The sequence below is a fragment of the Coptis chinensis genome, chromosome 4 (genome assembly GCF_015680905.1).
Source record: "Coptis chinensis isolate HL-2020 chromosome 4, ASM1568090v1, whole genome shotgun sequence".
In the NCBI taxonomy this organism is placed as follows: domain Eukaryota; kingdom Viridiplantae; phylum Streptophyta; class Magnoliopsida; order Ranunculales; family Ranunculaceae; genus Coptis; species Coptis chinensis.
The window spans coordinates 287808-302786 of record NC_141459.1 but is presented as its reverse complement, the minus strand read 5'-3'; the positions used below and the strand labels follow the sequence as shown (position 1 = coordinate 302786).

The 14979-nt window shown below is 37.4% G+C and overlaps 1 protein-coding gene and 3 pseudogenes across 5 annotated transcripts; 2 read left to right on the top strand and 2 right to left on the bottom strand.

Moving 5' to 3' along the window:
* Positions 1-2: 2 nt before the first annotated feature.
* Positions 3-2498, top strand: LOC147500914 (aspartic proteinase nepenthesin-1-like; annotated as a pseudogene).
* Positions 2499-2761: 263 nt separating this feature from the next.
* Positions 2762-4873, bottom strand: LOC147500913 (uncharacterized; annotated as a pseudogene). The gene is made up of 2 exons (XR_015221193.1): positions 4709-4873; positions 2762-4062 (listed from the first exon to the last, which is right to left on the bottom strand). The product of XR_015221193.1 is annotated as an uncharacterized LOC147500913 (transcript).
* A 354-nt stretch (positions 4874-5227) lies between these two features.
* LOC147500912 (uncharacterized) lies at positions 5228-8267 on the bottom strand. Of its 3 annotated transcripts, none has more exons than XM_086605925.1 (6): positions 7932-8267; positions 7295-7494; positions 7047-7148; positions 6811-6862; positions 6587-6691; positions 5228-5427 (listed from the first exon to the last, which is right to left on the bottom strand). In XM_086605925.1, exons 1-6 carry the CDS (start codon positions 8020-8022, stop codon positions 5243-5245), a joined length of 735 nt encoding a protein of 244 aa, XP_086462051.1. In that variant the 5' UTR covers positions 8023-8267; the 3' UTR covers positions 5228-5242. The 3 variants fall into 3 exon arrangements, with proteins under 3 accessions (XP_086462051.1, XP_086462052.1, XP_086462053.1); XM_086605926.1 differs by having other exon boundaries at positions 5364-6126; XM_086605927.1 differs by having other exon boundaries at positions 5364-5795.
* A 1080-nt stretch (positions 8268-9347) lies between these two features.
* LOC147500911 (uncharacterized) lies at positions 9348-14541 on the top strand (annotated as a pseudogene). Its single transcript, XR_015221192.1, has 14 exons — positions 9348-9633; positions 9719-9784; positions 10059-10147; positions 10224-10270; positions 10360-10440; positions 10523-10691; positions 10794-11002; positions 11095-11145; positions 11637-11750; positions 12156-12224; positions 12928-12996; positions 13156-13193; positions 14039-14134; positions 14230-14541. The product of XR_015221192.1 is annotated as an uncharacterized LOC147500911 (transcript).
* Positions 14542-14979: the final 438 nt, after the last annotated feature.

Below are 14979 nucleotides of genomic sequence, written 5' to 3'. Positions count from 1 at the left end.
CCATGTCGTCCTTGCCAAGTCTTGATGATCATAAGTTAGTCCAACAGGGATTTCGGATTAATCTAAAACATGTTGATTCAACTGGAAACTATACAAAATTTGAACTTCTACAATGTGTGATCACAAGTGGCAGCCATAAGCAAGTCCAATGGAGAGCTGTTAAAAGTGCCGCATAGGTTTTTTAGCTTGTCCAGCCAAATTTGTCTCCCCAAAATAAAAAATAAAATCAATCCAATCGTCGTTGTCTGTTTTGAAGTGCTAAATGATGGTTATGCCATCCGTCCATTATTTTTTGAATTTTTGGGACGGATCCGGTCCGAATCCGTTATGCTTTTGAAGTGCTAAATGACTTATTATGCTTTTCCGTCGAAATTTAACACACGCCAGGCAAAAAACTTTTTTTGACTCCTTCGAAATTTTATCGTCCAAGTCCTGGAGAACTTATTATAGCAACTTCTAGCCAATGTCTCAACTTTGGGTTAGGTTTTTGACTCCTTCCAAATTTCATTGGAATGACATTTTTGTGGTTGGGTGCTATTCCCCCATTGGACTTGCTCTAATGAACTTGAAAACGATATTCATGGGGAATTTCTAATGAACGTAGCTATTGGTACTCCACCAAACTGGTATGTGTTCGACACTGGAAGTGATTTGATATGGACACAGTGTGGACCTTCCAGACGATGTTACGAACATTCTACACCAGTTTTTGACCCTAAAAAATCTTCTTCCTTCTCTAATCTTTCATGCTCGAGTAACTTGAGCAACGCACTTCCCACAGAGCAGTCTCCCCTCGGGTGTCAATACTCCTACAAGTATCGAGACAATTCCACCACACTAGGCTTGTTGATGATCATAAGTTAGTCCAACAGGGATTTCGGATTAATCTAAAACATGTTGATTCAAGTGGAAACTATACAAAATTTGAACTTCTTCAATGTAGGATCACAAGTGGAAGCCATAAGCAAGTCCAATGGAGAGCTACTAAATTGGGCTGCTAAAAGTGCCGCATAGGCTTTTTAGCTTGTCTAGCCAAATTTGTCTCCCCAAAATAAAAAAAAAAATAAAAATCAATCCAATCGTCGTTGTCTGTTTTGAAGTGCTAAATGATGGTTATGCCATCCGTCCATTATTTTTTGAATTTTTTTTGGACGGACGGCACAGTTCGAATTCCCGTTGTCTGTTTTGAAGTGCTAAATGATACAGTTTCTGCCGTCCGTCGAAATTTAACACAAGCGGCAGAAACTATGTCGTCCGTCTCCCGAACTTATTATAGCAACTTCTAGCGAATGTCTTAACTTTGGATTGGGTTTTTTACTCCTTCCAAATTCCATTGGAATGACATTTTTGTGGTTGGGTGCTATTCCCCCATTGGACTTGCTCTAATGAACTTGAAAACGATATTCATGGGGAGTTTCTAATGAACGTAGCTATTGGTACTCCACCAAACTGGTATGTGTTCGACACTGGAAGTGATTTGATATGGACACAGTGTGGACCTTGCAGACGATGTTAGGAACATTCTACACCAGTTTTTGACCCTAAAAAATCTTCTTCCTTCTCTAATCTTTCATGCTCGAGTAACTTGAGCAACGCACTTCCCACAGAGCAGTCTCTCCTCGGGTGTCAATACTCCTACAAGTATCGAGACAATTCCGGGAATTCACTCAAGCTGCAGGGATAGTAGGACTCGGTCGTGGACCATTATCCCTTGTTTCACAACTCGGCCTAGGGAAGTTATCCTAGTGTCTAAGCTCATTTGACGAAACCAGAACTAGTAGTCTTTTGTTTGGGTCTCTTGCAACTTCAAATATCACAAATGGAACAAAAACCACCCCACTTCTCCAAAATCCCGTTCAACCATCACTTTACTACCTTACTCTTGAAGGGATTACAGTTGGAAACAATCGACTTAAAATTCCAAAAAACAATTTTGCTATCCAAAAAGATGGGAGTGGAGGACTAATAATAGACTCTCGTACAACCATCACCTTTTTTTTTTTTTTTTATTGGCAAGCCTGTTTTAAATGAGATTAGTAACTCTTTGATGCTGGCGGGGTTCGAGTCACATATCTCTGGTATCATCGCCCAAAGATTTTACTGACTTTGCTAGTCGGCACCTGCAACCATCACATACTTGGAAGAGTCCAGTTTTAAATTAGTGAAGGAGGCCTTTTGTAGCATAGACTAATCTTACAGTGGTCAGTGCGAGTGACACTGGCCTTGATCTTTGCTTCTCTTTTTTACCTGATTTTCCATATAATCCATCGGATATATATGTGCCAAAGTTGATATTCCATTTCAATGGTGTCGATTTGGAATTGGCAAAACAAAATTATATGATTGCCAATTCATTTTTGCAAGAGTTTTGCTTATTTATGGGAGGATCAAGTGGAATGTCAATCTTTGGCGCTATCCAACAACAGAATATTTTGGTCCAACACGATCTTGTAACACGGACAGTGTCATTCAAGCCTACTGTATGCAATCAGTTTTAACTTGTAACTTAAATATCCTGCTTCAACTTGGTGCTATCTGGTAACAAAATCTAAATGCCCAGAGGCAGTCGATTAAAACCCTCTCAATTCACAACCACAAATTTAGAAATTGCTTTGTAAGAGTGCAATGAAGAGTTCGTAAACAAGTGCTTAATTTAGCTCCCTAGTTCATACTTTTAGCACTAATAACCTTCCTGTATCTTCCATTTTTCTGTGTTAAACGGAAGAATGAACGTGATTTACAGACCAAGAAACAAGAAGTCAAGAATAAAACGCGAATTGGGAATTCACACTTACTTTACTTTTTCACTCATATAACTTAAACTGTTCCTCTGCAGCACATCTGCGCTTTCAAATTTGGAAATACATTACTATAAGCATATTGACCTAAGCTAAAGCCATCATGCAGTGGGCCATATAGCGGGAGTTTTCATCATACTGAAGGAAGACTCTGGCATAGTAAGTCCAATCTGTCAGGCGAAATTGAAGTTTGCGAGTTACGATATCCAAAGATGCTTCACTCGATAAATCAAGCCTTCTGGGCTCAGAACCACTTGGAACCTTGTTTATAACTGACTCAAGCCTCCGCTTCTTGTTCTCATCCAAAACAACCTGCATGTCTTGATCAATGGTGCGCTCTTCGACTGTGCGGACTTCATAAGTGCCATAAAATCTGCGCGCTTCAGCTCTATCAAAGCTCTCGAAAGTGGAATTTGCTGTAACATCTTGCCAGTCGTCCACATCTCGTGGGCCGAGGTTTGGAGTACAGGCTACTCCCACAATGTCTGCTAAACATATATCTTCTAGAGTGTAGTTCCCTTCCATTGGGAACCAGACACAAACTGTGTCTTGGCTATGCCAGTCAAACAGCCAGAAGGGGCGTCCGACAGTGTCAGTAGTAGTAGAACACATTTTCCATCCCTTCATCATAGAGATGATGGCACGGAACAGACAACGATCAAGAATAAATTCTTGGATATTGAAGGGGTTCCCTTCATTAGTCCAATCAACGGAGCTACTAACAATTGGAATGTAAAGAGTGTTCTCTGGAACTCCCTTGATGTTGGTGGGTCGGAGGGATGCGTGCAATTGCATCAGAAAAAGTCATAGTTAGAAGATTGAACATCTTCTTTATGCCTAAAATGCTCGGTATATGACACTGAATATGACTTCATAGCCTCCCTGTTGGCAACATATACATCAATAAACCAGTGAGAAATGAGAACTCGAGCTGCATATAGCCAGCCAGGATTCTCAGCAGAATGAGTATGGAATGTATCAACCAAAGTGCTGCACTGCTGCCACTGAGTTTCCAATTGCATCGAGTAAAGAGTAACTAAAGATTTGAACATCTCATTCGCCTTCAGAGTCACATACCTCGGTATAGGATAGTTTCTGACACACATACCTATGCAACCAGCATCCAGAAGGTATTTAGTTGCCTTCTGTAACGGATTCAGCGCAGGGCCTTGCAAAGAGGTAGCAGGTGTGCCATGAGCAGCAGCATTGGCAGCCAGAGGTAAACGATCTACGTCCTCATCCATTGCAGTAGACCAAAATGCACCTGTTCCAAACATTTAATAGATTGTCTTCCTAGTCAAATTTCAGTCCTTTGCTTGATCCAAAGGAAAAATCCCACTATAACTTATTTTGATAGTGATTCTATGAGTCAATGTTCACTATAAGTACATCAAGAAAACATAATCCAAAGAGAAATCGTGATCATAAAACTAGCTTGCAAAAACATACAACACTAACATCACTCAGTAAAGTGAACAAACAAAAATCAATAAAGTGAAGTAAACTTTGCGATACATACATCATTATATACAAAAATTTATTCATACTTGAGATTTATTTAGAGTTTCATATCATTAAGAGTTAACAATTATACTCCATTTTTCAATACAAGAGGGATTACATATATTGATTAAAAAAAATTTAAAAGTTAAAGTATTTACAAAATGAACGTTTCAAGCATAAAGAAATCTCTTTATAAAAACAACTGCAACAGAAAACTCAAAAAACCATTTGTTGTTTTTTAGTATATTTTAGAACAAAGAATTATATATACCGCGCCAAACACAATAACAATCTATATTCACTTTACTGATATTAAAGGTTTTGCAACTCATAGTTATAGGCAGCGACTTAGAATTCAAGACAGAAAATGAACAAAGCTAAAGACCAACAATCAGAGAATAAATTACCTTTCCTCCAAAACATTGTACCAGTCATCACCACACTGGCACAAGCTTAACGTCTGAACTATTTGTAAAGCAAAACGACTGTCAAACTTCAGTTAAAAAACTTCCAAGTTCAAAGTTCAAAGTTCAAACTATTGTGAAGCGAGCCAACTATAAAAGCTTTGCTAGTACCGAAGTTTGACCAAGCCAAGTCACTTGGTTTGTATACCATACCAGAGTGGTCAGGCGTTTACTATTTTAGGCCCATTCAGCATACATATGAATTGGAAATCAAGTACCTGGATTCCTGGAAGACTGTGATTTTGTGATTTCTTTCAATGTACAGATAGAAAAACTCCATCAATACTCTGAGCCTCTTCAATTTATGTCAGTAGCTATTTCATGTGAACGCAACACTGTCACAAGACTCACAACTACCTTGGCCAATTATTAAATTATGATTCACAGACTTAATGATTTGGATGCTGGGACTTTGGAAAATTTAGAGCGTCTGACATTATATTCTAGGAACAGTCCTTACAACTTGATATAAGCAGATCATTCTTGCCACGCATTATCCTCTGTTATACAGCCTTGAGTAATCAGTGACATTCCTACTAAAATTTCATCTTTAGTAATCCAGATCATAAGGATATGCGTATGGGAAGTAACAGTAATCTCCATCTGAAATTCATTTATTATCATACAAGTGTCGAGCTTACAAAAGGTCTCATCTTGTTTTCCTGTCTAAAAAAAGAAAAAAAAATAAAAAAAAAATACTAAAGTTTGATATCATTTTTGTAGATATAGTTATAAAGCTTCCTATAAATGGAGTATATGTGGCGAGTATGACAACCCCACACCTCGACACTAAGACTTTTACAGATAAATTACAAGACAACATACCCCCCCACCCCACCCCCAACACAAAACCACCAACATTATCATCATCATCGTTCTATGTAGAGATCTGTACATGACAACTATGATCTTCATGATGATCAAATGTGCCCGCATCCAATGGTGGATTCATAGTACCTAATCTCAGCGAATCGAATTCTGAAGCAATACTCGAGGAACAGAATTGCATCACTTACCGTAAGGTTATAACCTGTGACAAATTGGACATTAAATCAATTGAAATCTAAAACTCCAGCACTAGCTGAACAAGATGATACCTAAGATGGAAGGGGATGAAGTTTTTTCCCTTTTTTGGTACTAGGCATTTGTTGTGGTAGTGAAGAGAGGAAGGCCTTACAGAAATTATTGTATTACTTTGGGAGGGGGCATATAAAGACGGGAGTGTTAAACATGCTATCACCCTAAAAAGAATAGGCCATTCATTTCGAAGAATCTGAGATATGTCCTAGGAGCATCCAAGTGTCCCACATGGAAGCAATGCCTGCCTATGTTGGAGCGTCGGTGCTTCCTAGTTGGTGAGCCTGTAATACAAAATTCATTTTTTTAAAATGAAAGATAGGGCGAAAGGTAGGAGTCAAACCGGACTGCAGAATCAACATAGTTAAATCCCGGAGGTGTTTTTAGGTGTGTGTGTGTTCAAAAACATATAGAAAGTAAAAGGCAATAGGAAGTTATGCCATACAAGGATAACAAACAAATTTATAAAACATCTAAATCAAACAGACTTGAGCAAGATACAGCACATTTGAAGATGCAAAAGTGTCTTTTTGCAGTGAAACAAAAGTTCTATTGCTGGAATTTGGCTCTTTACAAGGTTGAGAATCAAAGGAACCTAAAACTGTATATGTTCACCATCTCAGGCCTTTCCAATAGATGACAAACGAATGTCTTAAATTCTATCCCCTCCCTCCTTATTACATTGTATGCAATCCCACAGGTTTTTGGTTTCCACATTCAATCTCAAGAAGACAGTTCAAGTACCTCCATGCCGGGAAAGGAGTGCAGTACGGTAAATGGCAGCGATATGGAGAAAGAAGATGAACCCAATGAGAACGTCATCCAAAAGACCGAAAATTCCCACTATCCCTGTACAATAACACCACTACTTCAAACTTACACTAATAGAATAAAGGGGTCAATCAATTATCAATAAACAAAGGAAAGTCGAAAGTGTCAGAATATTAATAAAAAAACAGTCCACATACCTTCAGGAATAATGTCTATCGGGCTGAGTATGTAGATGACACTTACCAACATCTGCACACAAGAGAAGTTGATAAATTGGAAGGAACCAAAACAATTAAAAGCATCTGATATATCAGCGAAGTTCAATTGTAGTGACTAACAAATAACTAACAATTCATCCTGAAACCAGCACTTCACTATAAAAAAACCAATGCAATCTATTCAATTGAACATTTCATAAACTCAACTACTTAACTGCAAAGAACATGCGCGCCCTGAAAATAAGGGGAAGAGATCTTTGAGGATCCATCAGTTCCCTTATCAACCTTCTAAGGAAAAATGGCAAGTCTCGTAATCTCTGTGAAGAAAATGAAAAAAAGATGTTTCATGTCAGCTGAAACTAGATATTATGGTAATGTATTAATCAAATCGAACCGCTAAAAATGGCTAAGGCAAACAACAAAATGAATCAGTTAAAGCAATATCTTAAATTTCATATTGCACCTGAACGAGACTTCTTGGCCCTCCACCAAATAGATTATTGTACCTTTCGACACTTTCTAGAGTCTCTTTAACTACTGGGTCAGTACGATTTTGTAGTGATGCCTCAGAGGGTACCAACAGAGTTATCAAACGACGACATATAGGGCATTTACATGGCTGAAGTGCTGATCCATGATGCCACACACGCAGAATACAGCTGCCTGAAACATGAAGGATAGTTTCACTACACAATTGCAATATATAACTTGTCAAAATTTGGACGAACGAAACACTTATCCAACCGATGTTCCAAAACACTAGGCCACAAACCCTAATTGTACTCTTATTATAAAGATGATCAATTGCACTAATCGCGCTACATTATCAGTAAAACATTATTTTTCCAATTGGAAATTAGTAATCTTTAGGCTAATTTTATTGCCCAGTGCCCAGTGCCCAGTGAAATGTTTGTCCAAGTGAACATTATTTGTCATTTCCGTTCAATATAACAAATAGATTAACACATTAATGAATTAAAACATATAAATAGACACAATGCATAAAGAAACATTATTCAACATTTTGAGCTATACATAAATTATATTGCTTTGCATAAAAAAAAAAAAAAACACAAGATAAGAGAGTGTAGACAAGTTACTGCAGAACCAGTGAGAACAATTGGCTTGACAAGGAAGGTCAAAATTGTCATGACAAACTGAGCAGAAGTCATTATCCGGTGGCATCTCCATCCAAAACCTTCTAACACGTCTCTTTCTCTTTTCCCTGGTCTCTTTTCTCACTTTCTTCTCTACTCTTTTATCTTATGACATCATGTCGGATTTGCTCGAGATGATTTCGAATCAGTTTCTTGTAAACTTTTTTGGGCTCTTTTTAATCAGGCCTATTTGCAGTGCAGCCCAATGTTGTGTTCGTGTCGTGTCATATTCGGGTCACGTGTTAGAAAAACAAATCCAAACCATACTCAATTACTAATCGTGTCGAATTTGTCAAACTCAAACCTAATCCGTCTATATAACGAGTGACCCACTAAGCCAGCGAGTCAATTTCAGATATCAGATATTCAGATATATAACGGATTACCCAACGGGTGATAGACAATTTGTATGCATAATATTTAGTATTTCACGAATTTATTTATCAAAAGAACATATTTAATAAAATATATATATGTATTGATTATCAAAAACCATCAATAATTCAATTACATATCAATAAATATTGAATAACAAAATATATATTTATTGAATGAATCAATATGACAGCTAACCCTTTTTTTTTTAGTTGTTTATTTTAAGTTGTTGGGATAATGAAATTTATCTTAAAACAAGTTATACATGTCACAAATTGATGACCCGACCCATTAGACCCGATAACTAATCGGGTCTACTAACAGGTTATTCGGGTTAACATATGTGATCATAACCCAACCCATTTATTTGATGGGTTCGGTGGGTCAACCCTTAAATGACCCAAAAACCTTTTTTCCCACCCAAACCCACTATTTTCACGTGTCGGGTTAGTGAGTCGTGTACAAAACTACCACCCCTAAATAAGGGTGGAATTTGAGCCGAGGGCTCGGAACTCGGCTTGAAGCTTGCTCGTTTAACTATATGAGCCGAACTCAAACTCAAATTAAAGCTCGTGTAACAAATAAGCTTGATGAAGCTCGGCTCGTTTAGCTTAAATAGCATATTTATAGTGTAAAATAACCAAGTAGCTCGGGTTTGGCTCGTTTAAACTTGACTCGAGCTCGCTCGTTTATCTATATGAGCCGAGCTCGAGCTCAATTTAAAAAGCTCGTGTAATTAGCAAGCCGAGCTTGAACATGTTTAAAGCTGGGCTTGTTTAGCTCGAATTCCTCCTTTACCCCCTAAACGTAATGATGTACTTTGTTTACGGGCCCATTGACTAGGCTCTTTTCAGCCCAATAGGTCTAGGATTTGTCATGGGCCTAAGTTTGATTTAAATAGCGTCATCTCGAGGCAATCCAGTCCACGCGTTAGAATGACGCAGAGTGTAGTTTGTATTTATACATCTAAGAAGAGGATCAGCAGATAACTCAAGCCACAGGTTTTTCTAGGGTTTTAGCTTCTGAGAAGAAAGATTAAAAGAGGATTGATCTGAAAATAAATAAATAAAATGGCAAGAGCAGGTCGAGGTAGACCTGCAGCAGCATCACCATCTGGATCAGACACCGGTTCATCATCACGTTCCCGTTCTTCTTCCGGTTCAGATTCACGCTCTCGTTCACGCTCCGTCTCTAAATCTTTCTCTTCTTCTTCTTCTTCTCCTTCTCGTAGTGCCAGTTCTGCTAGCCGTAGCCCTCCACCCAAAAAAAGGTTCATTCTTTAACTCAATTCAAGTTCAATTCAATTCAAAGGTTTATAAGTTTTGTAATTTTGTGTGTGTTTTATAATTGAGTAGTCCTAGTGGAGTAGCCAGGAGAGGACGGTCACCGGTAGTAGCTAAACGAGCTTCACCAGCTCCTAGGTAGGTTTTGAATTGAAGTTTTTTTGATTTAAATGTATATTTTGAATTGAAGTTTTTTCGATATAAATGTATATTGGTTGTTTAGATTATTATTAGTATGGTGTGGTTGTAATTTTCAGGAAGGCTTCCCCACTACTTTAACGATATAAATGTATATTGGTTGTTTAGATTATTATTAGTATGATTTTCAGGAAGGCTTCCCCACTACTTAAACGATATAAATGTATATTGGTTGTTTAGATTATTATTAGTATGGTGTGGTTGTAATTTTCAGGAAGGCTTCCCCACTTATTGAGTCTGTAGTTCTTCATGTTGATCAGCTTACTAGGAATGTGAATGAAGGTCATTTAAAAGAAATATTTGGTAAGTTTGTATTCGATTCGAATTAATATTAATGTGTGTGCTACAGAGGTTTTTATACTAGTTTTGATTTCTTCAGGAAACTTTGGGGAAGTTGTCAGTGTGGACCTTTCAATTGATCGTGCTGTAAGTTATCGATTACTACTAACCTTTGTTTCAAATTTCTCACTATTCTAAATTTTTACTGTTGATGTGATGTTGGGACTTGTTTGCAGGTTAATCTATCCCGAGGATATGGATATGTTGAATTTAAGATGAGAGCTGATGCAGAGAAAGCCCTTCAGTATATGGATGGTGTAAGGATTGAGTATAGAATCAGGTCAATTGTTATTCTATATATCATTAGTATTATCTTGATTAATTTTGACCTTAATGCAGGCCCAAATTGATGGCAATGTTATCCAGGCAAGGTTCACATTGCCTCCAAGACAGAAGGTAGTATCTGACTCAAAGGCTGTTCCTGTGTCTTTAAAAAGAGAAGGTCCCCAAAAGGATAATATTGGTGTTGATAATGAAAAGGATGGTCCGTCATCAAGGCAACGAGATTGTAAGTTATAGTGCATTTGGTTGATTTGCTGTTTATTGTACTGTTTGGTTTTGTGTTTGACACGTCTACTCTTTCCATTTTGTGGTGATCAATTCTTATCAGCTTCTCCGCGTCGAAAACCTGTTTCATCACCACGAAGGAGGTCACCTGCCGCTAATCGAAGGGGTGAATCTCCCAAGACGTGGGGATTCTCCTCCACGGAGACGTATGGGTTCCCCTATTCGTCGCCGTTCACCTCCTAGGAGGAGGCCTGGGTCTCCAATTAGAAGACGCTCTCCATCCCCTCCACGGAGGAATAGATCACCTGGAAGGTTCTCATCTTTTTGCTTATCTGATTTTGTTCTCAGTTTTATAGTTGAAAAACATCTAACAATTTTGTTTATGGTAGGGCTTCTCCCCGTAGAATTCGTGGTAGTCCAGTTCGTGCACGCTCTCCTCTTCCTCTGAGGCGTCGGTAAGCTTCGTTGAGTGACTAAAGTCCATTTTATCATATTTCAAGTTATGTACTCACTTCTGCTATGAGTATGGAACCTCTGTTTTTTAAGTGCTTCAGAACAGCGTCACTATATTCTGAATGAAAATAAACATCTCATAGCAGCTTCATGGAATTGACATTAATATATAATAAGAGCAATTTCTGTAAAGTAAATGTTGCTAACTGATGGATATATATTTTGATTGTAATTTCTTGTGCAAGAGAATTTTCTATATGAAAAAAAAAAAGTATTTTCTTTTACCTGAAAGCTCAGTGTCTTGAAGAAATGGTAAATAAATTTTGGTCTACAAGTATATTGTTCAATCTAATAGTTCTCATATGTTTGGTTTTTAAAACAATATTTTGGGTTCTTTACATGACTTTTGTCAAGGTAAAAGAGTTTTTTATTTATTTTTTTATTTTGGTATATTATGATTATTTCCTCTGACATAAAGTTGCTTGACTTCCAGTTCTCCTCCCAGAAGGGTGCGAAGTCCAAGAAGGTCCCCTGTCAATCGTCGGCGTAGCCGTTCACCTGTTCGTAGGCCTATTCATTCACGTTCAAGATCAATTTCTCCTCGCAGGTATTTTAGATACTTCCTAGTTTGCTTGCATAACAGTTATTCAAATGTGCATTCATTGATGTAAATTTTGTACAAGGAGTGGACTTCTTTGTCCTCATTGGTGTTTCTTAATTTTCAGCAATTTCTCAATCTAGAAAAGTGTGATATTGGAAATTTATATTTTGAACGGTCGAACTGATATTCACTACCCTCAGTATCTTTGCTGCTACCCTAAGTTACTCTATTCTCGCAACCATCCTCTTTCCCTTCTAAAAACATTGAATAGCTTGCTCTTTCTCATCATTATCTTGATTTCCCAATTCTGAACTCTATTTGGTCTATAAATCAAATGTTTGTTAGTAATTATAATGAGCTTACCTCAAATTTGTTCATGCTTGTGCTTGATGGTTTTGTTGACGAGTTCAGTCGTCGGCGTAGCCTTTCACCTGTTCGCAGGTCTATTCAATCACATTCAAGAACAATTTCTCCTCACAGGTATCATAGATACTTTCTTTGATAATGGTGATGCAAATGCAAATTCACTTTTGTAGTTGTATCATGCATGCACTTTTGTAGTTGTTACATATCTCAGCCTAGTGGCTTTCTGGACTGTGGTTGAACGTCACTACTACAATTGTGCTTGTTCACCTGAAAATTTTATTTATTAATTCTCAATATGACTTTGTGCTATACTATTTTTTTGACACAACAAACACATTATAAAGTTTAGTATTAGTAATTGTAGGTGCATCTGTTTTTTCATTGTGGATTCAAACTGATTGTTTATACCACAAGTTTTGGCTGGATTGATAGATTTTCTCCTAGTTGAACCATGATTTCTTCTAGATTTTGTACTGATTTTAATTATCTTACAATGAAAGTAAATAGGCCATAAGAAATTTTCTGCTGACCTATTCAAGAACTTATAGTAGCTAATATGAATGTGTCTAAGTTCTCTAGACCCAAGACTGGGATAATAAAAAAAATCAGAATGTTTCTCAAAACATTTGTGGTGTTCCAAGAAGTTGGATGTCCTTATCTACGTTTCGTCGAATTGTTATTGATAATGTTAAGTATGCCGGCTGATAGTTCAAATAGATTTCAGTGGGCTTTCATCATTGCATCGTTTTGTATGCTAACACACTGCTGGGTTATTGTGAAACTTCATGTTCTTATCATTTCTGTGTGTCTACTACAGAGGTAGGGCACCAGTTCAACGGCGTGGAAGGTCATCTTCGTACTCGGGATCACCCAGTCCTCCCGCAAGGTCCGATTTATTTTCCACATCTTATCAAAAGTTGTTATTCCCATCAAAATGTGTATGGTATTTTAAAGTATTTTAACGTTTCTTTTGGATATGCTATACTGTTGAATATATTTTGGATGAGTGTCTTTTGGTGTCTAATTTTTCTGTGTATGATAACAGGTTGGCAGAAGGATTTCAAAGAGTCGAAGCCCAAAAAGGTAAAATATTATTTAGTAACTTGTTCTTGCTAACTGGACTGTAAGCTCGAGTAGAGCGGCCCCAGGAACTCAATATATATCGTCTAGGCTTTGAACTCCAATTGTGGGACCATCAATCTCAATACAACCTCTTACGTGTGGCATGGCTTCAGCCTAACACATGACCTTTGAATTTAGTGGATAACGTGGCTTTGGGCCAAATATGAAATAGCCTGGCTCTGATTTCCGTTTTAATTTGGGCATCCAACTGAAAACCAATTGGCAAGGAGTGGAGTGTACCCAGGAATGATAGACTATTTAGCAAGACTTTAAATGTCACATATGGGACTATACAAAACATCTCAGCAAATACCTTTTTACTATTTTCAGTCTTTTTCTTTCTCTTTTTTTGGATAAAATGTTTCCCTTTCTATTCCACATCACCATCTTGTGAATTTTGGGTATCGTAGAATATCTTTGCTGAATCCTCATATTCAGTTTGTAATTTAAGTTTGGAACTTCATTTGTTTTTTTTTTTTCGTCCTTGTCTCTAGTCTCTACTAAAATAAGTCTGCATTCTGTGAAAGCCGTTCGTAAACATTTCTTACGTCATCAACTTTATGGCAATCTGGTACATGGATTGTGTCAAAATTGCAGCCAAGCATGATTTTTGGGGAATATATAAAGCAGGTTGAGCTTGAGGGAAATGATTAAATTAGTGATACAAAAAATTTGATAATTAAAGAAATTGTTAACAGCATGATACAAAATATCCGGGCATGCATTATTTTTAAATGCTGGATTATCTCGTTTTGTTTTTCATGTGTTTTCATCTTTTATTTCTAATACAACTTTAATTGGTGTAGGCCTGGGAGAGGAAGAAGCAGCAGCTACAGTGGCAGCAGTAGCTCCCCCTCTAGACCCAAGTAGATGAAGTAGTCATACTTGGTGTCTATAAACATGTAAACTTTCTCTTCGTTAAGGTTTCTCCAAGTTTCGGTTGGTAGAGAATGGGTCTATAGATTAATGTGACAATGTTGCTACTTTGGTTGGACAGGAATCTGTCTGGTGAAAATTGTTTCTTGTTATTGGTGGAGCAATTCTACCGTCTTCCAGGCTTGGCAATTTCTTCAGGCTTTACTTTCAAGTGGTGGTTGTCTCTGCTGCATGTTTGATGTTAAGTATATGAAGACACTAGTGCATAGTGTTTTTTAATGAATGAAATGATATTTCTAAGTTGGAAAGAACTAGACGTGAACCTGATAAGTTACTTGCTGTAGAGGATGACTGGTTGTTGTTGGATAGTGGTTTAGTTTATGTTGGAAAAATGTTGGTAACCTAATTTGATATTATCTTGGGTTTGTGGTTAGTTTTACTTAGCTTTGGGTTTTGGTTGGGGTGTGTTTTCACTAAGCATAACATAACCGTGTGCATAGAAAATGTAATATCCCATGTAAGCACATCTGCTTACGTAGCTGATAGTATACCGACATATTGGTAATTATTGGCGATTGACATTGGACAGTTGGTCGACAGAAGTTGATATATTTGAATATGGTGGAACTGGCTGGCCTTCACTTAAATTTTAAGGTTTCAAAAATGTTTGGTGTGGTTCGTTCTGTAGGTGTAATGAGCAAGCATGGTAAGTACACCTCGAAGCCCAAACATTTCTAGTTAGATTGAAACTAATTATGCCTAATCGAGGCTGTACAAAAGCGAAAGGTTAAAAGTATAATACAACTTTTCGTCTATTTGTCGTAAAGTTTCAGTAGAAAAATTGGTAAACCATAATTCGTTATATTACACA

Excerpts from the sequence above, each read along its gene's own strand:
- LOC147500912 (XM_086605925.1), bottom strand. The coding sequence starts at position 8,022 with ATGGAGATGCCACCGGATAATGACTTCTGCTCAGTTTGTCATGACAAT. Across the intron at positions 7,495-7,931 it reads TTGTTCTCACTGGTTCTGCA|GCAGCTGTATTCTGCGTGTG; the intron begins GTAACTTGTCTA and ends TTCATGTTTCAG. Across the intron at positions 7,149-7,294 it reads GGCCAAGAAGTCTCGTTCAG|AGATTACGAGACTTGCCATT; the intron begins GTGCAATATGAA and ends TTTTCTTCACAG.